Here is a 24,768-nt window from a genome sequence, read left to right on the forward strand (position 1 = left end):
AACGGTGCTATTTCAAATAGTTTTTTGACTTCTAAACTGCACACACTTGAGTGAAGCCAGTTCCTGTGCTGCGAGGCTTGCTCTTTTCTTCTGAGAGATAGGCTGCTCGCCGGCTCTTTCCTTGTGCATTTCCCCGCCCCAGGGCAGCTATATTTAAAGTAATAATAATATCAGAGCCCTTCTTGAAGTGGCACAAAAGCAAGCACGCACACACATGAGAAAGCAGCCTGCACGGAGGAATTACTGATTGCAACAGGAATGGAATTTCTCCCTTGCTGCCTTGTTCGGATTGTCAGACCTCCCACTCTCTGGATGTCAGAAACTGTAAGGTAGCGACAGCAGAGGAGGGCAGGGGAGGGCAGAGCACAGGGGGTCTTTTTGGTAAGCCAGCAGCTTTTTCAGTGCTTATTTTAGAGGTTCTCTGCTTGGGGGCTTTTTCAAAACATGCTTTCAGTTTGCAGTGGATGCCTCACAAACAGCTGCATGCAATTACAGGGATTTACAGGATGCAGGCTTGAGAGAGACAAAATCTAAGGCTTGTGATGGTAGATACGAGTGAAACATGTGAGAAGTTTTTTCCCTAAAGAGGGGAAATTCCACCAACTTTAAAAGGCAGGCATAATAATATTCAGTCCCCTTCAGTTTTAACTCCAGGTCTGTGCTGACGTGTGAATCAACTTGGCAACAGATATTTATAAAAAATTGAAGTCACTCTGATGTCATACTCATTTGTCAGGAGATGGATGTAACAGCTCAGTCCAGCAGCCTGTCCCAAGCAGGCGTTCCAAAGGAAGCAGTTCTGTAAAGCAACGTGTGTATAGAGCAAAGGGGAAACAAAACAGTCTGACACTGCTTCTGCCTTATACTTCTGCTGCCAGGACACACATGAAGAAATAGCCGAGTCTTCAATTTTCCACCTAAAAATACTCAGCTCACAGACTTTCTGAGACTTACAGTTGTCAAAAGTTTGGCTGAATGGGTGTGCTGCTCGCCTGCACATCCTGAAATATATTGCAGACTTCCCTCATGCTGAGGGCAATGGCTTTAAACAGGCAGGCTCAGGAAGTTTTCAGTGAGATCTCAGAGAGGTGCCAGTGTCACTGGGCACCCGTGGCTCCTGGCAGACCCTTGGGAGCTGCAGGCTGCTCCCATAGCTCAGCTCTGTGTGCAGCACTGTTAACTCTGCTGCAGATCCCAGGGAACTTCAAGCATATGGAGAATTACTACAGCTCAGCTGACATGTGCTAATCTCTTCATGGACCCAAAACCATTCCAAAGTGAGTCTCAGAGCACACACTGATGCCCATTCAGATCAGTAACTGGGGCACAGTTACAGAAAGCCTTTCTCAGTAGTTTTTTGGAGCCAGTTTTACTCACAGGTGAACCCAGCAAGACTGGGAAAATGACGCAGTAGCTTCCACTAATACCCATGTGGGACTTGGAAATGTGTCATGGTAGTAATAAAGTTTCCCAGTCCCATAGGTGAGGCCAGAAGACTATCAGACAGCACAAACTGGTAAAAAAGTTGATAAAGCTGAGTTTAGCAAGAAATGTGTTAGCTCTGGCAGTCTCACCCAGAAGCCAGAAGAGGAAATTTCCTCTCTCCTTTCATACAATAATCAAATAGGGTACTGTGTTCACCAAGTGAATTTGGCATCCATGCTCCAGAGGATTTGGTGGCCACTGCTATGAATATGATAGTGCATATCTGATACAGAGGGTGGGCTCCACTTCTGCTGAATGCAGCTGTGGCAGCAGCTCTCTGGGCACAGAGAGCAGGCACAGACTTTCCCAGGCATTTTCCCAGGGAAAGCTGTGAGAAGATCAGAGAAAAGTATGAAAAACAATTCTTATCTCCACTCGCACCTGCTGTTGTGCACATGTAAAATGTGTCATGGAGATTTGTTTACTAAAGGGTGATTTCTTAAATAAACACTAGATAATATTTAGATAGATTGACCAGTTAGGTCAAAGCTGTATCAGACTAGCTGTAAGAGTTAATAAGTTTTTTGATAAGTATAGTAAAATATAGTATAAGATGATATAATAAAGCAATTGATGAAACTTCTACAATTGTGGAGTCAATACTAATTATTACCCAGCTGAAGGCCTGTGGTGACATGCAGCCACTGTGCAGAACAGGGCACAGCACCTCTTGGCTAGGGCTACATACAACCTTTGTGAGGAGCCCAGGTGTCCTGTTGTTTTCTTAGAAGGTTGGCTCAGGGCTCTGACTGCTATAGCATAGCAGTCATGGGTGTGTCATGGATGTCACTCCTAAGAGAGAATAGCTACAGGTTTATTGATATAAACCAGTGATTTTGTCAAGCTTCATGGTAAATGTGAGAAGGGTTCAGTAAGATCTGATGACAAGGTGCACTTGATTATTTATGGCACAGAGGACTGGGTCAGATAAGACAGACAGGGAGAAAGACTCTCTTGTTGAGTCATGAGGTTCAGAAAAGACCTCCTTGTGTTCTAAGCGCCTTCTCATAATGGAGTTTATGTGTGCCTAATTCCAAACTTAGACTTAGTCAATGGTTTATATCTCAAGGATTATATGTTCACAATCAATCTTTTGTGTCACTTAGCTAAGATTTCAGAGTTTAGCATGCTATTATTCACTTACTGAGAATCTCCTGAGTCAAGGGATCTCTCAACTCTGAGGAGTGACCTTGAGAACTACTACTCAAAGCCAAGACCCTGGCAGACAGTCCACTGCCCTGCAGGAGAGATCAATAAGCCCTGGCTGTTCACTATTTATGAAGTAAGATAATTGACTTATAGTCATATTTGCATACCAGCTACAGAAGTTAATTTCCTCCAAACTTGGCCTGAGTTGGACCTTGACAAACAGTATGGTTGGGGGTGTGCAATGACTCATTTAAATCTGCAGCTCTATTCAGGACATCAAAAACATAAAAGTAAAGTGCAAACCAGCTAACTGTTGCCTTGCCTAAGACCTTTGCAGCTACAGTCATAAGCTCTTCATTAAAGGACTGCACTGTTTACTGTGGTGTAGCTGTAGACATTTGAGTATCTACCACAGGGTCTGAGTACCTTCTGGAAACTTAGCTTTCCCGACAGAAAGCAATTTGGCATATGTGAAACTGAGGCACAGGCATCTTAAAATTTTTTTAGGTTTGCACATGAAGCATTGATAAATAAGAAACCAGCTTTGTGCAGGTTGACATATCAGAAAAAAACTGTGATCTTATGTCTTCTAGCGTGTGTGTTGGATGTACAACTGATCATGAATTTACTGTAATATTTATCTCAGGATTTTTATTTTATTTAGACTGCAAAATCACTCATCTCACCTCACCCCAAGAACCTGAAAATTGTTTTCCTTCCATATAGCATCACTGCAGGAATCAAGCAAAGGAAATGTCCAATCTTTGTTTGCAGAGCCCAACAAAAAGAGAATACCAGGTCTCTCATCCATCTGCAAAACCAAGCGTGAGCTCTACCTTGAGAATTCAGCGTGGAATAACTCCTAGGTGATCAGTCACATCCAAACCAGCCTTGACCACTGCTTTTCCTAAAGGTGGAAAGCTCTGGAAAACTGTAGGCTCCATGCTCTTCTATTTTAGACAAAGGAGTTTGCAAGTCTGTGGCAGCAGAGCCTCGCACGCTGCGACCTGCACTCCCAGGCAGCGCGTCTGCGCTAAGAGCAGGCAGCTGCCGTCTGTCCCAGCCTATGGAAATTAAGTGAAATCTTAGCTTAAAATGGCAATAATGTGGTCTGTGGTAGACAGAAAGCAGTCTCTAGAAACACAGCTGGCATGGGAACAGACTGCACATTGCTTTTTAATTTCTGGAAGGCACCAATGTAACAAATTCATCTCAGCCCCTCCCCTGGTCCCTAGCTCTGCTTGGAAATTTTTTGTAGGACGTTATTCTGTTCTCTTCAGTAGGGTTTTTATGCTTGGCATGGTGCACATAAACACTTCCTAGAAATGCTGCTTTTCAACAATTTTTGTCTGAAAGAGGAGCAGTTAAAAACCTAGTTTACATAATTCAAATTTGTGTTCTCAGGATTGTTTCAGGTGTAAAAATTCCCAGTTTCTGAGTTTGCCATTGTTCTCTGATGTTCTGAATAGATTTTGTAATCCATAAATGTAGTAGTAACTGAGGATGTTAATCAATCAGACTGATTTCTAAAAGTGAGGCAAGTGAAATGTGAATAATTTTTGTTGTTGTTGAGACTACTACAGTTTGGTGTCTCTGTTAGCATGCATCAGGGACTGTTGGATGTGAATCAGAGGCTAGCTATTACAAATCAGGATGAATTACTAAAAACACTCCTCTCTTTTTGATGCAGTTGAGCTCATTCTGGATCTCTCAACCTTCTAAACCCATGCCACTCAGTGAGGTGAGAATAGCTCGACATGAGCCTCTTGAAAATCATGCTGGAACAGCATCCCTCAGCCTTGCTGTTCACAGGTGATGATCCTGAGCAAGTTGGGTGTTGCAGCACCAGAGCCCTGTGTCCTGATCACTACAAGCCTGAGGTAAGTAACTGGTGTGGTGTTGTAGGGTTCTTTGCTGTGCAACAGGATGTCTGTATTAAATTGCTCTGGATTGCTTTTGAATGACAACTGAGTATTAGAAGTTGAGGCTGAAGGGAAAACTGAAATAAATCAGTCTAACTATAATTTCTAAGTAATAAGAAAAAAAAAAATATATATTTATATCTCTAAAATTGAAGTTCTCTAAAGTTCTGTTCAATCTCAGGTGAAGCCGAATTCATAGCTTGCTTTTAAAAACCTTATTGACTCATTCATCCATGAGTTTTGGAAAGATGTGCCATATTCCTGAAGATTTCTTGGGTGTCATTCTTTCTAACCACATTAGTATTTCAGAATATACAAGTTCCTGTGCATACTTACAGTGCCAAGGGGAAATTAAATGTGAGAGAGAACCCAGAGCACCTTAAAACGCATATTTTATCTGCCTAAATCCATGCACTGAGATCAGATTGGTAACATTGTACCTTCAACCCCTTTAGGTTGTGTCATTCCAGTGGAACTCACTGGAATTACGGTGGCATAAAACTGATGGAATGATTAGTTGGCTGGAAATTAGAATTATTTATTTTTCTCAAGTGCGATTTTACCTGTTTAGACATTTCTTTCCCCATATCAAAATTTTTTAGTGGGAGGAAAAGTTATGAAGGACTTTGATTTGGAAGTATCCAAATATATTTCTTCAGTCTTCTTGTTCTAAATATGATACTTTAATATTATTGTATTAATAATATTTTCTTATGAGCCAGCTAACCAGCTGTGATGCAAATTGTCTTATTCCCAGATTCTCCTGGGCAATTTATATACACCATGACAGCACACCCAGAGGCAGTTTCAAGTTGAACTGAGTTGAAATAAAATATTCTTGTTCAGCTAAAAAATAAACTGAAATATTTGGTTTGGGTCAAGCCCATGTACTGAAGAAAATATTTTGGCTTTATTTTCCCAAAGGAAACCTGAATGCTTTGGGCAAAGTTGATTTGATCTTTTCCTTGAATAGAAAGTTGATTTTGTGGAAACTTTATTTTCCACCAGAGGCTGAACTGTTGGGAAATGTCCCTAAGCTTTTGTGCTGAAGTAGTGAAAGGTCTCTGATGCTTTAAGGAGGAGTTCTGCAGCCTTACTTAAAGAAACCTGTCTAAAAATCTATGCTTCATTTTAGTGAAGCCTAAAGAGAAAGGTTCTTCTCCATGTCTTGCTCTGAGTTGTAAATATTAACTATTTATATACCTGACAATGACCTTTTATACCACAAGAGACATCTGCAGACATTTGATTTGCTAAAACTTGTTTTGCTTTTAGTATTTTCATTTCAGCTGTGCTAGCTGATAGGTTGGCTTGTTCTGAGACAATATTATGTTGTACTATGGTCAGCTGAGTTACAATTTGGCTGGTTTTTCTGTAGGTAAAATTTTACTGCATCCTGACACACATCACTGCAAATTCCATTATATAAAGCTCCATATTCCATGCATTAATACCTGAACCTTTTCCACTATCTTTTTCCTCAGTTTAAACTTCCAAGCAATAGAGAGCCCTTTGCACTTGATTTGCTTCTGCTTAGTGGTTCAAGATGCACTTGCTGCCCACAATTAACACTGGTCATCATCCAAAACCTGTCTCCTGTCAGCTGTTACCCAGTGAAATAGCATCTTTTTAATGGGCTGACCAAAACCAATACACCACATTGCAAAGGTGGCTTTGTGGGAACTTTCTGCCAAGACAGCATCATCTCTGGGGAACCTTACAGCTAAAAAGCATTTTTTCAGGTGATAGACACTGTAGAAGATTGTGGGGGCACTTCATCCTTTCTTCCCTTCCCCTCTTCAAAAAACTTCCATAATTTGAAGATCAGTACAAAGGAAAGGGAAAACAAAAGGAAGACAAAAGCAATTTCACATTTTTGTGTGTTCCAGTCTATGATTTGGCCATATTTCTCTGGGCTACTTTTTTACACTTATTTCTCTAGTAGCATGTAAACAGAAACACAAGAGAAAAATGAATCCATAAGGACTTTCCTACATTTATACTTGGACATTGATGTATAGAGAACTATTTAAGAGAAAAATAATCAATTGTGAACCCAAAGATGTGGGTCATCTCTTCTGTATTTGCAGCATTATGTGGTGGCAAGGACTACCTCAAATATATTTGTACTTTCTAGAGGCTCACAGGTTCACCAGTGTATGGCAGACAGTACCACAGACCTGTGAAATAGGTGAGCTCCAGGAGAGTGATGATTAAAATATTTTTGCTTTCCATACACTTAGCAGAATCAAACAGCTGCAGCCCTGAAGTTTTACATATATAAAAACATATATACACAAATAAATGTAGCTGCTGTTTGTTACAACTCTGAATTATATCTAGCAGGTGACTGCTGTTATGTTTTTTCTCTGTTATTCCTGGGATAGCACATTTTTCCAAGTTAGTAAGTTACAGTGTGTAATTTATAACCATCAAAGTGGAACACATTATGCAGTGCATGAATTAGCATGAATGACTGTTATTGAATATGTGCTATATTTCTAGAAATATGCAATTATTCCACAATGGCAAGCTTAAGATTTTTGCTATTAGGTTTTGTTATATTGACTGATTAGTTATATTTCACTGATTAGAAAAGTTTTAATGTATGGAAACAAGAGTTCTGTAAAAGACATTCCCCAGTAGGCCTAATTTTGTGTGAAGTAAGCAAAATTGTTTTCTGGATGCTTAATAGTCCAGCATTAAATCAAGATTGTCTGAGCAATGTGGACTGGCAAGGAGGTGCAAGCAAGTAACACAGATACACTGGCTGATGGAACACTTAAATATCAACTGTGATATTGTGAGTATGGCTTGCCAGGAGTGTTGGTTGGCATTGCCTGCTGGGATCCAGTTTGCCTGATTAAGATAGATGTGCACTTTAATTGTAGGTGCATAGAGGAACTGCTCCTTCCATGGAAAGGTGATTGCTGCTGCTGATGCTGTGGCAGTGAATTTAGGGCCAATCTTTCAGTGGGCTGCTCAGCTGGATCCCTCCCTCTACTCTTTTCATGTAAGGTGGTGATCCACATTTCCAGCCGTTGATTGTATCTTCATAGGAGTGTCTGGTTCTTAAAACAGTGGAAGCCACAACAGATCCACGACATGCAGTATAAGAATTATATTTTGCATTTACCTCCAGATGTGTAAATTGTCTTTTACATTTAGATATTGTGCTGTCTGAACTAGTTGACTAAACAACTGTGCTGATATTTTGCTGTAACTTCCAGTATTTTAAATGCTGTGTTTCTCACAGAATTGTTTTATTATAATTTAGGGTGTTCTGGGGGAAATGTAGTGTCCTTTCCACTTAGTAATGGAGCTACTTCCCACCTTAGTTTTTAGATACAACATGTGAACAGGTACTCTCTTCAGAGCCTGCAGAAATCTGCTGTGAAGGTCCTAGAGAGATCACAAAGCCCAACAGCTTGTTTTGCAAATAGAGCTGTTGTTATATATCTAGTTAATAGACACTGCTTTATCTGTGTTTTGGTTCCTAAATATCACTGGAATCCAAATGTTTTTCTTTAGAACAATTAAGGCAATCAAAAGTATTTACTTAAAGCACTGAATCACTTAAAGAAAAAAGTGGAATACTACTAAAATATAAAATATTTTCCAGTGAAGTTTGATATCTCTGTAAACATTTTAGGTGTAATTTTATTCTGACTAATTTTTGAGTTCACTGAGGATCCAAATATCAAGTTTACTCTCAATTTCCACCTGGGAAGCAAGCACTGTAAATTGGGCTACAAGTCAAGAACTGATTTCTTTGTGTAATTTAATTTATACCTTTCTAACATATGTCAGAAAACCACTGTTTTGTGGGATGCAATAAAAGGCTGACACGTTAAGAATCTTTAAAGAAAATCCACACTCACTGGGCATCTCCAGATCTTACACACCCATATTGTACAAACATGGGCTACAACTGAGTATTAGAGCCATGCAGGTCAGGCACAAAAGTCCCTGAGGGCACCTCTGATCTGAATGTTAAATTAGCTTTACTGAAATATGTCTTTTAAATGAACTGAGCCTGATGTCTTTCTTGTACTGGAATATGCCATCTTAATGATGCTTCCTTGAGAGCTGCTGACGAGAGAAAGGAGTGAGAGAACAGTCATTACCATTAGGAGCATGAAGGTTCTGAGTGGTGAAAATTATCCCCTCTCTTCCAGCCACAAGTTTTTATAGTGTCTAGTAATACATTACAGGGCACTGCAGCTTTCTGTGGTACATGCAGAGTCGCTGAGCTAATGCACACCAATAAATCCCTAATAGCTGCTGCTCTGCCCTGGTCATCTGTGAGAAAGTTCTGAGAGATGTGCTGGCACAACCCAGAGCAAGGAAGATATGTGTGTCTGGACACAGACTAGGACTAATGTGTACCAGAATACTTCCCCAAAACATGCATATTCCTCATGAGGATGGCTGCTAGCACATCATGTAGCCCTGCAGCTATACCTTGTGAGGTATCACCAAGGAAAGACTTCATCAAGGTTGCCAGTTCCATGGGTGCAAGGGCAGGGAGGATGCATGAGCATCCTTGGACTGGCCACAGGAAGGGTGGGAGGCAGCCTGCAAAGCCCAGACAGCAATTCCTGGGACATGCAAGCAGTGACTAACTGTGACAGAGCTCTCACATGGTGAGAGAGTTATGGGCAAAGAAAGAAGGCATTTCAAAATGCATATATGAAAGTAGGCATTAAGTTTGATAAGGTGAGGAGATACCAGGAGCAAGGACTGCTGCATAGTGGCAGGACCTGCAGAACAGAAAGTGAAGGGTGTATAGGAAGCTAGAGAAGCATTTGGTGTTTGATGGATGAAGGAAAGAAAGGGGAGGGAAGGAAGATCTATCATGGTCTGATGTGCAGATTCATGAGTCAGGTATCAGGCATGCAGAATCAGATGAATCTTTGACAAAAACTCCCTTATAAGCCCAGGAATGACCCTTTTCCACATCCATGGTTTGAAGTTTGTTACTTCAAGTGCAAAAACTTGCAAAAAACAAAACTCCAAAACAGTCTTCATGGTCTATGGTTTTCTTTAAAATTTTAATGTGTTTTTGCCTTTCATACCCTATCAAGTACTAGCTTTAATGTCCATTTATTCTTCAGTATTTCTTAGACTGTTTTGTTTCCATGTGTTTGTCAGGCATGCTGTAGAATAAAAACTGCTCCAAGTAACTTATACCCGTGTCCCTGTTTGTACTAAGAAGAGGAGAGCTTGCCAAAGGACCATAGTGTCCTTCAAACCACTGGTAAATCAATGTAAATGGAAAATCTTCTGTTTTAACTCTAACATATTTCCAGGAGGAAAAGAGCTTATCTTTGCCAGGTCCAGAATCTGGTCCTTAGTGATCTTCTTACTGTCATTTCCCAAGGCACTGTGCCAGTGTACTCTCCTGACTGAGACTGACTTTCAATACCTGGAACAATCAAAATCCCATGACAGCCTGAGAAAAAACAGTGAAGAACCTGCCTTTGTAAAGGAAGACTTGGAATGGACATGTGTGCTTTCAGTAGAAACTATGTGTAGGCAAGAAGTCATAACTAGTTGCACTGGTTATAATGAGGAGCAGACTGAGAACAGGGATTTGTGATCTTTGGGTTGAAGAGACCAGCTCTGCGCACCGCTGTAAGTCTCATCACGGACTGCTTGGCAGAGGTTGGAGCCTGTGTGTTTATATGTGTCTGGTTTTATTTATAGGGCATTTTGGGATTGCACAGTCCAAGGGAGAAAAGGCAGTGGGAAAAATGCATCTCCTTTCCTGGTTGCCTCATAGAGTTGTTATGAACACAACTCACTTCTTAGCAACATACTGTTTACTGAAGTCAGAATTTGTGTAAAGGACATTTTGGGAGTGAAAATGACAGAAGTGCCTAGAGCATGTTGACTTTGAAGAGACACTTTTGCTGTAAGAAGGACACTTTTGCCATTTGTGCTTTATACCTTGTGCCCAAGAAACCCACCATGAGGGGAACAGAAATCAAAATGTTCTGTGGTATTGGAAAATTTCAAGGCAATGAGACATACCTGGCACTTGGTAGGTAGAATCAGTTCATCACAAGACAGCTGAATTGCTTCCTTGATGTTCTCTGTGTAGTGTTTAATTTAATGCATAGCATTAAAATGCAAGATTCAAGCCAAAAATTTGCCTCTGAAAATAAATCGGGCATCCACCCAAATGCTCGACAGGAGACGAGCTTTGTGTTTTGGCCCTGTATAATGGCTGAAACCCCTGGGCCCTGCCAGCCTGGCAGAGTCTGAATCCTGAGTCAAGAGCTGCTCAGGGAATACCTTTTTCCTGTAAATATATGCTTAAATATCAGACTGTTGAAATGGTGCATCGGGCTTGACTTATCCTGCGCTGGTGATACATGAGCAAAGAAGATGGCATGAGCCAAGACAAATAAAGGAAGACTCTGTAAAAGCAAGACCTTTTTCCTCACAGTGAACTCACTGATGCTGCAACTCTTCAAAGTGCTTCCTGGCATGGGAGTAACATTACTTACTGGGACTTGTTAGTGGTTCTCCAAAATAAGTAAGTCATGCTCACTGACTTACTGTCACCTCATTGTCCAGACTAGAAATTTCCTGAGCTCTAGAAAAACACAAACATGCAGCTGAAGAACTGTGAACCTCCTGCCTGCAGCTGTCTAGGACAGGACTCCTAATTTTCCCATCCTCCTGCTGCTCTTTCGATGTTTAGATATGTTTTCCAAGTTCCCATAACGTCCGTGTGTGCTGGCAAGGGAGATCTGTCAGCTCTGTACTGTCCAAACTGAATAGCAAATTACCACCTGAAGTCTGCTTTCTGAATATTCCCCCACCCAGTTTCTGGGGTGAGCTATTGATCTGGGTTCACATAGGCTGCGTAGTTACTGACTTTTACAAAACAAGCAGCTCAGTGCTTGCACACTGTGTCTCTGTCTCACACATGCCCCCTGCTAAAGAACAGGAATGAACCATTAGAATCACAATTTGAAAATTGGAAACACGCCGGTGTGTGTCATCAGCTGGAGAAAAATCCCATCATTACACGGCTGCTGCAGCATCCTCCTTATTTGTGCCTCCAACTCAAATGCATTAAATTTAATTACACAGTAGTACAACTCCAAGACAGATTTAATATATTTGGATAAGAAAAGCTTCAAAAAACCCCACTCCTTCACTAATAATTGAAGCAGCGCTTGTGCTGGCAACAGAGGAAAGTGAGGTGATACCAGGCTGGGGTCAGCCATAGAACCATAGAATGGTTCAGGTTGGAAGGAGCCTTAAAGATCATGTACTGACAACCACGGGCAGAAACACCTTCCATTAACCCAGGTTGCTCAAAGCCTCATCCATCCTGACCTTGAACACCACCTGGGATGGGGCATCCACAATTTCCCTGGGCAACATCTTGCAGTGAAACATCACACTCACAGGAAATAATTTTATCCTCATATCTAATCTAAACCCACCCTCTTTCAGTTTCAAGACATTTCCTTTTGCCTTATTGCTACATATCCTTATAAAAAGTCCCTCTCCAGTCCTCCTGTAGCTCCCTTTAGAGGCTGGAAGGTGCTATAAGGTTTCCTCTCCAGTCTGAATAACCCCAACTCTGTCTTGGGAGTACAATTGGAAACTGTTTTAATAAATACATACAAATAGTGAATTTGTGATCATTTAATCCAGAACATGGGGTGAAAAGAGGCAAAACCCCCATTAGGTCAAGTACTGTGCGTCCCTGGCTGTATAGAACTGAGACAAGAAATGTGCTTCTGTTGGATCAGTTCTCCACACTCCAAGCAATAGGATGCCTACTTCCTAAAATATCTTCCTTTGTGAAGAGGAATGGGCAGTTTAAATTCACCTTGTGGTTTCATCCACTGTTACTAATTGCATCCTTTCTCCTGAAGGAGATAACTGCCCTTGATGTGCAGACCCTTCAAATATTGATAAGAAAATCACTGTCCCTTTTCTTTTGCAGATGTGTTTAAGCCCAGCTGTATTCATAGTTAGCCTTTCAAATCTTCCCTCCTGCAGCCCCCGCATCCTTTTTGCTGCTCTGCTTTTACAATTTCTCACTAGGCAAATGTCTTAGCATTCCAGCTTTGATGGTAATACAGCAGCCAGGACAGGTTTGCCAAACCCTTGCATTCAGAATGGAAGACAATTAAGACTATTATTCTTCCATTTTACAATAGGAGATAGACAATTTGCTTTTGCTTGGACTCTCTTCCCACCACCTTCTGAGTTGGAACAGATTGTTCCCTCCAGTGTAATTTCAGCCATATTCAGTCCTTTAAATTGTGTTTGGATTTTTTCCCTTAAAAACAGGGAGGAAAAAAAAGACGAAGTGAATGAAAAGCTTTTGCTGGAAAGGCCTTCCACCAGCATGGGCTTGACATAACTTGACATGGCACTGTTAAACTCTTACTCCTTCAGGAGAGCTAGAGGACTCCAAACTCTAAGGGGAATCTCTATTCAAGGATTCCTTTCTTAGTTTATAGCTCTAGAAGGGGATTATTGTGCTATTACAGAAATAAGCCTCTGGAGGAGAAGCCCAGGCGTGTGCATGAAATGCAGTTGGATCTACAATATTTGGATTAAGTTGTGCAAAGGACCTCATCTTCATGGATCCTGCCTGTTCCTCCAGGATAACAGATATTCTGAAAAATACTCACTGTTGTAGCTAGCATAAGGAAGCCTTATATGCAATCTGGTTTTGGTTTTAGCTCAGTGGTGCTGACTGGCCACAGGAATATCCCAGGAGGTAACAGCCAGAGAAGCATCAAGAAACCTACTGGGATCTGCAAACAAGCCACTAGGAGCAGTCTAAAGTGCAAAAAATAATGATTGTTTTGTTTTGTTCTGTTTCTGAGAAGTTTTTACACATTTACTAAGCTTCTCTATTACTCATAGGATTTAAGCATGTTTCTGGTTTTTTTTTTAATGTGGTTTGTTTTGTTTTGTTTTGTTTTGTTTTGTTTTGTTTTGTTTTGTTTTATTATGTGCAGTCTAGACTTTCCTGCTGGAAACAGTGTCCAGCTAACAAGTATTTAAGGGTTAAGCAAACTTGACCCTTCCCATTTTAATTCTGTGGTACTGCCACACCCATAAGCATCCAGGACAAAAAGTGAATATTATTTCCCAAAGCACAGTGGTAGGGTTTCCCAAACTCATTTGAGGTCGGAAGTTCCTTGATTATTTGATAGCCTGCATTCATTAGTCACAGTGGTGTCGTCATGCCCTGTTCCAGCTGCGTGTGCTTGGGCAGGGGGCAGGGTTTTGGACACTGCAAGCAATCTTATGTTGCACAGGGTCCAGCTGGGTGTTCCATGGTATATGGACAGGAATTTGCATAAGTGTTTACTGCATGACTGCTTGAGCACAGGAGCAAGGGCAGTTCCTTCGTGTAAAGCAATTCAAGCTGCTGAAGCAGCAACTATCCCCCTTCCTTCTCAAAGCAGGAAAATATTTGTAGGTGCTTACCTTGTCCTACACATAAAAATAAATGAGCCAAACAAAGTAGGACTGTCCCCAAGTGTAATTCTGACAGCTTGTTTATATCCCAGAATCTCAAGAAATGTTGAATTGTTCTTGACTCCCAGAAAAATTAAAAAGAAGAACCCGTGCTTGGGCAGACTTACAGGGCAGACTATGCCCATGGGGTGCCTGGCCTGTGGAATGTTATCTATATTTGTTACACCTGCTGATTTCAGCCCTATCAGTATGTTTTATGGGTTACTGAATGTGTTTTCATTGCAGAAGTCTGTACCTTTGGCTACCCTATCTTAGACCCCTTTGTTCACTCACTGTGCTGCTTTTCTGAGTTCAGTACTCCTTGCCATAGAAGTGCCTAGGGAAATTGCTTTCAAAAGAAGTCTGCTTCTCAGATATATTTACAAAATATTGTACTGGATCTGGGGCTATATTTTACACCCACACTGGAATAGCTTAATAGTTTAAGCTTTGTACTAAATAAAATTTTAAGAATCCTCTTTTGGTTTGAAAAGCAAGTCTCTTCTCTCACTAATAAATCTTCTGTCAGCAGCAGCAACTTGTCTAGCTACAGAACTCTCATAATAAAGCAGAATGCTTGCTTAAAGGGAAGGTTATCACTTTAGATGGTCTGCTAAAAGATTTAGAATTCCCAGACTCTTTGCTCTAGCTAGTCTGGTCTGAAGGATGGCAGAAGAGCACACAGAAGCCAGGCTAGGAAAAGGCTATGCCTTCAGCTGTGACCTGCTTTGGCTACAGTGTTTTTGGAAAGAGAGAAACCACCTCATCCTCTCCTCACAGTGTTATTGGCCAAGCAGTGGCCCATCCTGGAAGCCACATAGGGATAGCAGTGCTGCTGTTGAAAAAACGTGGAGGACAAGAGGCATTGAGAAATAGCAGTGATAAAGCATTAAACACACCCTGAGAGAGCACAGGTTGAGTGGATGCACTCTGAGGAGGACTTACTGTGAGTGGAGAGGTGCTGACTAGTTTATCATTGCTGAATATTTGATGCAAATATACAGGGAGACTTTTTTTTCCTTAAGTATATACAGCATAGAGTAGTTTGGAATGAAAGTTCTACATAGAACTTTAAATGTCATCTGTAAAAAGGCTGGTCCCCCAAAGTTGCCTCTAAGTGAAAATGAAAGCAGGTTGGAATCACATACAGACTTGAGGGCTGGTAGTTTGTTCACCCAGGTTTGGTTGGAGTGTCCTGTTTGGTTTTCATTCCTACCTGGTGCAGCCCTGGTGGAGCAAAGATGGGGTCTGCCTCTGCAGACACACACAATTTAATATTATTGTTCAATGGATGCAGAACATACCAGGTCTCAAACAAACCCCAACAAGTGTAGGAGCTTAACTCAACAGGAAAGATTCAGTTTATTGGATTATTAGTAAAGGTATACAAGAAGGGACAATAGAAACATGAAGTATTTGTAGAACTCTCTGCAGAATAAATAGCAGAAAATAGCAAAATCTAAGCAAGGAAAAGGTAGACTAAATACAGGTTGAAGCAAAGAGACAATTTTCTTTTATCATTTTACCTCGTTCCCTTTCCAGAGAAATCTACCTCAGGGAATTTTGTGAATGAGGGTTTTAGAAAACGGGCAGATGACAGCAAGTGCTTTGCATTGAATTAGATTCTGGAGAGGTTTTTTTCTAATTTCTAGCATCCAACTCTAGAAGATGACAACAAAACCTTAAATGCTGCTATATTTTCTAGTTGTACAGTCACAGAGAATTTTGTTAAGAGCAATATTGGTCTGAGGAAGCACAGAGAATACCATTTGCTGATATTTCTTTTTCCATCAAAATCAGATGAAAACCTGAATTCAACATTAAGGTACTGATTATGGTATTAAAGTAGGATTTGTAGAAACTATGGTATGGTCAGTGTAATGCCATACTGGTTTGGTAATGTGCATGCTGTAATTTGAAAAAACTCCATTTCCTTATTTTCAGATTAAATTCTTCACAGTCAATAGCATTTCCAGCTAAAACATCATTCCCTGCTTTAGAAGATTAAACTCCCCTTCATGTCATGGCAACAGCTCTGGTTGGAATCCTAACTTTGCTGTTGCCAAATGATTTTGTGATGTTGCACGTTCATATTAAGCTAAATTAGCAGCAGGAGTCCTGCACTGAAGTCACAGTACATATCATCATCTCAGAGTGGGAAATTGTTTGATTGAAGCAATTTCCTGTCTAGCCACAGTGGCAGCTCATAATCTGTTCAGGCCTTTTGCAAGTGGGAAATGTGCAAAGGAATTTAAAAGAAGGAATACACTCCTTCCCATGCTCACATGGCCAGTGGTGCATGCAGCCCTGATCTGAATGGGGAAGGAGATGTATAAGACTCAGTACATTAATCACTGCAGGTTAAGAGGCATCAACAGAGAGAGGATAGAGATAGGTGCAGTGCTTCACCCTATCTTTGAAAATTGGCTGCCTGACTGTGGCTTTTTGGACTTCAGCAAAGCTAACCTGCACCACTCAAGGTCATAGATGAACCTCTGAATGATCATCAGTTACATTATTAGTCATTGCCATAAGATATCTACTAGAACTGTTTGGAAAATAAATGGTCTCTAAAAAAACTGACATTTAATTGGGGGAAAAAGGAATATATAGTTGATTAACAAAAAGAAAGGGTTTCGTGCCTCAGAATCTGAAAGCATTTGAAAGAAAGCAAAGTTTTGTGCAAAAATATTTTGTTTAATAAATCCCCTAATTTTCCCATTGCTACAAAGTATGAATGGAAAACATTAGTTGAGGCACAGGGTTTGGGAGTGGATGATCTTATCAGACTTCCCTAGGAACAGAAGCACAAATCCCTTCCCTTACAGGGGCTTTGCTTAGGAAAGACAATTAGACGTTCACACCTGAAGACTTCAGATGCAACTGTGCATCCATATTTCTACCCCAGAGAAAACAGCATTTACCTCCAGGAGTTTGCTTTTGTGCATGTGTCTTAAAACAGCCTCTTCTTCCCACCTCTGAAGCCATTTTATTTGTGCACATTCACATCTAGACTGCTCTTTGTTTTAGAGGGAAGGCTTTATGACTGTAATTTACGGGGACTCAGAACCTCACAATATGTATTAAAAACTTTTTTTTGACCTTTTAAATATTATACCAAGAGCTGCTAAGCAATTAAGACAATAAATCTGTGTAAACTGAACATATAATTTCTCTTAGGAATATAAATGTGAGAAAATTAAATGTCAACATCTACCTTGGTGTTTACAAATGCAGCCATAGAATTTGAATTCGTTCTTACCTGAGTTCCAGTTTTGTCTTATATTGCCATTAGAGGAACTTTATGTTATTGTGGGATTGGGTTTTTGATGTTTTTTAAGAAGTTCAGATACATAGTCTCTTTGGTAGCACTGAATGTCCCCCTTGTGAGGGACTTTCTCTGACTCTGTTCACTGCTGAGCCTGTAGAAGCAGGTGCAAAAACACCTTGCATGGTTTTAAGAGAAGCAGAGTTGCAGCTCTGGCAGTGGGTAGGCAGGGTGACATTATTTCACCCCTTCGCATTCTGTTTCTTTTCACAGTATTTCTTGTCTTATTGGACTTAGAAACTTCTGGAGGAAAGAACTGTGTCCTATTCTCATTTCCCACCATCTCTGGGGCTATCAGGGACCATGTGCTCAGTCCCAGACTCAGATGAGGTTTTTACATTATACATAAACACAAACTCACTGCCCACTCCTGTCTGTGCACTGGGAAGGAAAGGAAAGTGAAAGCAGGAGCGTTTTTACATGATGGCACCATCCAGAAGCTCCTAATATTTGGAAATGAGACTATAATATATCTGTGCTTCCCAATGACTCAAGAATTCACTGCTTAAAAAAGAGATAAAGAAAAATCCTTCCCTTGGCAGGGAATCTTTCCCTTCTTGTTGATAGAGTGCATCTCTTGCATGTCTTGCATCTCAAGATTTCGGTTAGAAAGTTGTCATTGAGAGTTTTTATTTGCTTCAGTCCTGGTTTTGTAATACATCCTCAACTACCTAGTCCTGCCAGAATACAGGAAGAGCCTACTTTGTAGTCTAGTCTGGTTGTTCTTCACAATTTACTGAATTGACTTTACTTACTACAGCAAAGGCAACTGACATCACTTCTGCAGACATCACTGGTGTCATCTACCAGCCTGAGCTCAGGCGGATCAATCACAGCTGCATGATGACACTGACAAGAATATTTCATCACCAAAATGTGAATATTTTTCCCTTTAACTGATGTTTTTTTTTTCCTTGACAGTTAACGATATAGCCTGATATTCAATTTGGTGTCAGTCTAATTAATATTTTCACCATTTAAAAATGCATCCAGAAGGAGAGAATTTGATTTTAACATTCTATTTCCTTGATTTTTTATATTAGTAAGATAATAAAAATGCAGTGGATGCCACTGTCTCAGATTGACATCCTCAGAGAGAAATAACATTGCTTCTGGTGCTAGCTGAAATGTAAGAATAGCATCTGGGAAGTCAAGCCAATAACCCTCCTTTTCCGAGTTTCAGAAAAGTTGATTCACCCAAATCCAATTAAAAGAATAACTCTGTGAATTAATTAAATTGCCCTTCCACTAAAGTTGAGGCTTAAATAATTTGCTGCACTTGATAGAAAAGCAAAATAACTTTTATTTAATAAAGGATGACCTAAACCAGAGTTTCTGCCTTTGAGGTAAGCTGGGAATTGAGTGCTCAGCTCAGAATAAATGATAAACTTGTCTGTTTCCATGTAGTTCCTTGATGGGTTTATCTGTACTTGCAAGTACTTGCATGATCACCTTGGTCATCACCTGCAGGGATTAATTGCTTCTGTAAGTGTATGGTGATAATCACCTTACACACTTCCAAGAAGAGACAGAGTATTTCCAGCAGACGTTCTGTTGGCTACATGTCAAGTTCCCCAAGTCCAGCTGTGCAATTTGTCACCCTCCTGACCAGGGCTGGAAGGGAAAATTGTGTGGAAAATCTCATAGGTCCAGATAAAGACAGAGAATTAGCTTACTGACTATTTTGATGGATAAAACAAACACAGCTTGGGGAAAATAAATATAATTTTTTGCCAGAGAGAATGGAATTGACTGATAAGAAACAAAGACAATTTTTTTTTTATGGAAAACTAGAAAATATTTTATACACAGACTTTTTTAACCTCTGTAAAGAGGTGATAATAAATATGGGCACTCCTCTGCAAAAATAGGTTGTTCCCTATGCAAAGAATTACCCTATAATTAGCTGCACTCAACATAATTTAGGGCTTCCAGTGTTGGTGAAAACAAAAAAAATTGTTACCTACTTTATGTTGATTCACACTTTACATAATGCTGAGCAATTGTAATGCCCCTTAAAGTTGAGAACACATTTACTGTGCAGCATATAATCCTTCCATAGGTTTTGCTACATTAACTTTTAGAAGTTGTTTACACACCAGCTGGACTGTTACGGATACATTTAAATCATACACAGAGTCAGAGCAAAGGTCATAACCGAGGTACTGGTGTTTTATTGGTGAAAGCAAAGGGTATAAGGGAGGTTGAGCTGACATGGCTTGGGGTTTTTATATATTTTATATTTTTATAGAGGTAACACTTCCTTGTTGAATACATTTGACAAAATAACCTGCGTAGGTATGTAGAATATGACTGAGAAAAGTATCTGAGAGCAAACAGTTTTGGTAAAGCTGGGAAATTGCAGTTAAAACAAGACAGTTCTTTGTCTAATCACTACATTTTGCTTTAAGAAAACAGGTAACTGAAATCTGACAAACAGGCTGGACTAGAATTTAATCAATGGGTAAGTCAAGTCTCTTCAAACATTGACCTTGATCAAGTTTGGAAAATTTAATTTGACATTTCCTACTTGCATACCAAATTAGTACCCTACTTCTTATTACATCCTGTGTATAGTACATGTTTGTACATACTGCATAAATATATATATGAAAAATATTTCTCAGTGCTAAACTTTGGAACTGGGGGACCTTCTACTCTTTCTTTTTAAAGGTTTTCTTCCTTTGCCTGTGGAACTGAACTAGTCCTCTGTTCTAAGTGACCACAAAATAGTAAGACCCCAATCTTGCATTCTATGAGATACCTAAGTTAGGACTTCATGCATACAAAAGGAAACTAACAGACATGCAATATGCAGACACTGATCAATTCCAGGACACTTAGGAAGATGCTATGAAATCTCTATTTCTGTGATTGAAGTTTTTACTTTAGAGCTCAGCTGAAAGATTTCTGTACCTGCTTCTGTAGAGCAGTTGATAAATTCTGACTCATAAGGAAATGAACTCACTCATTGAATGGTCAGATCACAGGTCCAGGTGACATTCAGAGCTGTGCTAGAGGCAGCCTGGAAGAGCTGGCAGGTAATTGCAGCAATTTCTCTGACTGTCACTAGGCCCAAGACCACCTCAGACTTGCCTGGTGCTGGTCCACTCCCAAAAATTGCTGCACTAGTGTTGGGGTTTGTGGTGGGGTCTGTTCCTCTCTGACCTGCTCAGCCTTAGGCCCCAATCTTGTGTCCTGGTGGCTGAAACCAAATCATATTTATCCTGCAGAAGATAATGCCCTTGGTAGTGGTCCAAGGCAGATTGTTGAAAAAAAACTTGAGACTTATAAACGTGAAAATAAATGTAAATAAAAAACCAACCCTCCAGACATGCAGTCCCACTAGTTCTTGGAAGCAACATACAACTCACCTGGAGCATAGGAGCTGTGGATCACAGCTTATTAATTCCTTGCAACATGTGTCAAGAGCATCTCATGGTAGTTTCAGGTGTTTGCTATTTTTTCTCCCTTCTAGCAAAGATTCCTGAATATATTCCTGAATATATCACTGCTGCCAGATGATAGCTGAAACCTTGTATCTAGGACAACAAAAGTTCTTGGAGTGCTGTTGTCCTCTCCTGGGAGGAATTACTGTTCTTTATAGCAGAGCAAGCAGAAGTACATTGCAATTTCACCATAGCATTTTCAGTTTGAGAAAGTTTGCTATAATGTTATAAGAAAGGAAAACTTCTCAACTTTCAGAATAATTTTGTCCATTGTTTTCTGTCACAGCTAAATAAATAGCATTAGTTTTCATTTTTTTTTTCTCCAAGAAAAAAGACATAGAAATTCAGATCTAATTCTTCAGAGGGGTTTAACCAATTAATGATTTTTCCTTTAGTACTGTAGTAATTTACTGTGATAAAGTCCTCTGCTTCTGAAAGGAGAGGTGTAGCCATCACCAGACACTTTGCTGACACTGGCTAACAGAACGTATGCCTGTGTTTTGGCAGATGCCATCCTGTGGAAAGACCAGGGAGAAAGTACAGATACGACCCCAAGCTGTACTTTTGCCTTCAGCCTGGCAGCACAAACCTGCCTCTATCACCCAGCCAGCTGTGTGTTGTGCCTGATGCCTGCACTGCCGCATCCGTGGGGACCATAAATATCCAGGGCTCATTGCTCAGTGGCTTTGAGCTGCAGGTCTCCAGCATGTGTTTGTCTGGTGTTGTGGCTGTCTGGCATAGATGAAGGTTTCACAGGGAAAAGGATGGCAGGAGCTGTGTGGAACCCCATTGCCAGAACATTCCCTATTTTGCAGTGTGGCCACAAGCAGGTGGCTGTGTTAGCCACCCAACCCAAGTGCAATGGGATTGAATTTCTGCCCTGCTTTCCTGAAGATGGACTCTTTGTTAATCCTTGCTCTTCCATAGCTTAGGAATCTTTCACAGAGCAACCACTGAAAACACTGAATGCACAACAAATCTAATTCACCCACAGATCTGAGCATCTTCTGAATCAGCAGAGGAGATGCAATTTCTCTACACGTAGGGAAGCCAAATATCCCTCTGAAATACAGAGGTGAATTCCTTGGGGAGATGTGTTGTGCTACAAAAGGCTGAAGGCAAATTGAATTTGAGAAGAGAGACAGTCAGAGGGTAAAAACTTCATGAATATTTAAGACAAGGGGATTCCTGCAGAAGGCATTACTGCAGATTCAGCTGTAACTAAGCTGTCCACAGCTGCTGTTTCTCTGTTACCTTTGGAAGGGGAAGATCTTTAATGAATATGAAGGTCAAACTTCAGGCATAAAATAACATCTCAAGTTGCTCACTTTACTTAAAAGAAATCACCGCACTACTGTATCTTGTACCTTACAGATATCCATGATCAGAATTGAATGAGCTGATTTAATTTGGGAAGATGTTGGAGTAGATTGTCTTGAAAATATGGAAGATCCCTTCATTCTTATGTGTATCTCTTTGGTTTACTCCCATTCTCTGTGGTAAGAGAGAGGGAAAATTAAAAAAAAGTCTCAGAACTTGTTTTACTTTCTTCCTTTCTATTTTAAAATTGTGCTTGTGATAGACTGAGGGAGAGAATAAAACATAGAATGACACTATTTAGAAGGAGGAAAATTTGAGAAGTTGCCTCATTTACTCCACTGCTTCCTATTCACTCTTTCCCCTACTTTTTTCCACCAGAAAGAAGGAGAAAGTGAAGAAAAACAAGTAAGTGAGGAAGGTGATGGCAAAGAATCCATGCAATGTAGGTTTTGCTTTATACAAGGCAAAATATATTGGTTCTTAAATTTTTGGTCAACTGCTCTTATGGAAAGGACACTTTTAAAACCAGCTCAACATGTCGCATGTCATTATTTGTCTATATAGCACCCTACATGTCTGCAAGAACACTAAATCATTCTGGAGGGTTTGCCTCAGTGCAGACAGATGTGGCAAGAAGTCTAGCTTTAAGTTAGAGTAGTGGAAATGGATGTTATTGTTGTTGACACAGGATAGGCCTCTCTTTAAGTTAAGAAGATAGAATGCTGTAATACTGCAAAAATGTTTGGGAATATGCAGTCAAACTGAGTTTAGCCCAGGGAAATTCAAATTGCATTTCCAAGGTAACACTCAAAAAGCCTGTCTGAGGAACAGAGTAAATCTGCACAGGTGAAAAAAAAGCACAAAGGTTTGCCAGCAGGAAATACAAAGCAAATTGGTAGCCATAACATAAAGGCTGGGGATAAAAAGGACAAGCCCAGAACAGAAGAGAAGAAAGCACCGAGTATGGCAGATCATTGTCTTTGATGGCACCAACTGTAAATTGTGAGAAGCAGCTGGCTTTTGTGTCTTTAAAGGCAGTATTAGATAAAGGAAGGCCAAAAAATAACTTGAGAAAAAGTGAGTTCCCCTGGTTGCAGGCAATATGTCATACCAGCAATGCAGTAAACCCTTCAGTACTTTTCCAGTAAAACCAGTAAGTGTATAATCCAGATGCCAGCTTCTGAATTTCTGTACAGTCAACTACACTAGCACAAAATACATTTGTGATATGATTTTTACTTAAGGGTTTAGCAACTACATTGCTAAAGAGCTACTTTCATTTTTTAAATGTTTTACTTTTATCTGTCCTTTAATATCTTAGTAACTTTCAAGTGGGACAACTGTAATTTTTTTAATTAAGGATATCAGGTCTGAACATAATGCTTGTCAGTTATTATTATGCTCTACTTTCTTTCTTGAGGGATTCTGCAGCAAAGTGAGATACTGTGATCTGCTTAATCAGAAACTGTAAGGCATCAGGGTTAAAGCTAATTGGAACTTCTGAGATTGCAGGGAATATAATTTGTGTGTGAACACTATAGGTGATAAGGGGTTTAAGTTGATGACTATAGATTTCAGCTGAGTTGAGTACCACAGTTTTACAGGATAAATCATTAGGAGTACATTACACATTCTTTTTTCATTTAATCTTCTTTTCAGTCAGAAGGCAAAGGCACAAAAATACTGTGCATGTGACACAATTTTGTTAAAATCTAGGCTGGGACTAAAGCAGCAATCAACACCTCCTGCTTAAAAATAATTTCTTTTCAGTATCAGCTGCTGAAATAACACCTCCCCATTCAAATGTCCATCCTGTTTTCCTCTTAACACTTGGTTCATATCACATCATGAGTAGGTATGTGCTTACTGAACATTCACAAGGGGCTCTATCAGACAAATACAAACCTGCTCCCGTGATTTTAAAGTGCTCTTGAGAGCTCTTTGAACCATCCCTACCAAATTCAAGGCAGATGTTCCATTGTAAAAGTCATCTTAACATATGGTTTATGGAGATAATATATTTATATTATATACAGTATAAAATAAAGCAAAAGGTGCTTGACTTCTATGAAGACAGCAGTGAGGAGAAAAACATTATAATATACAATATGTGCTAGACTAGCATGAAACATTACCAGCAAAAGAAGAGGAACCATGAAAGGGAGGACTTTACTAGGACAGCTGTCTACTTGGCAGCTAATATCAAGAGATATTTAATGAATGAAATCTGTCTAGGTGCTTCTGATGATAACAGCAAAATTTTTGAATTTGCTGTGGGGGCAGCTTGGTGGGATACTCTGAAAGTTTGGTGTGTAGAATTTATGTTAGGCACAAACTAAAGAAAATACTAATCCTATAAGGGTCTTGAAGAAATACTTTTAGCCATCTCCCTCTGTGGGGAATATTAAGTGCATGTTCTTGGCACTGCTTTGGAAGTGCCATATGTTCCTAGTATCCATGTTTTACCATATCACTAGCTTTGCAAGGTGTTTTTCTCTTATATTTGATTATTTGTCTTCTGTGGCAAAGAACCTTCTATTCCATGCCTGGAGCAAAATGAAACCATTGATTGCAGTCCTTCAGGAAAACTGTTTATTTTTGAAGA

At 40.0% G+C, this 24,768-nt stretch overlaps 1 protein-coding gene across 9 annotated transcripts in view; it reads left to right on the plus strand.

Moving 5' to 3' along the window:
- LOC144245908 (uncharacterized) overlaps positions 1-24,768 on the plus strand; it is a 135,057-nt gene that overhangs the window by 36,532 nt on the left and 73,757 nt on the right. For 4 of the 9 annotated variants that reach the window (XR_014954668.1, XR_014954669.1, XR_014954671.1 and 1 more), the window contains exons 1-2: positions 190-329; positions 4,325-4,514. Coding sequence is in view for 2 of the 9 variants with exons in the window: in XM_085577608.1 (XP_085433734.1) it covers positions 259-324; positions 4,325-4,375; positions 4,447-4,514 (185 nt within the window). In the remaining 7 variants the exon portion in view is untranslated. Of the gene's footprint in view, positions 1-184; positions 330-4,324; positions 4,515-24,768 lie in introns of those variants that run through there. The other 5 variants (XR_014954672.1, XM_085577608.1, XM_085577604.1 and 2 more) reach the window with 5 other exon arrangements.

The sequence above is a fragment of the Lonchura striata genome, chromosome 1 (assembly GCF_050655825.1).
Source record: "Lonchura striata isolate lonStrDom1 chromosome 1, ASM5065582v1, whole genome shotgun sequence".
In the NCBI taxonomy this organism is placed as follows: domain Eukaryota; kingdom Metazoa; phylum Chordata; class Aves; order Passeriformes; family Estrildidae; genus Lonchura; species Lonchura striata.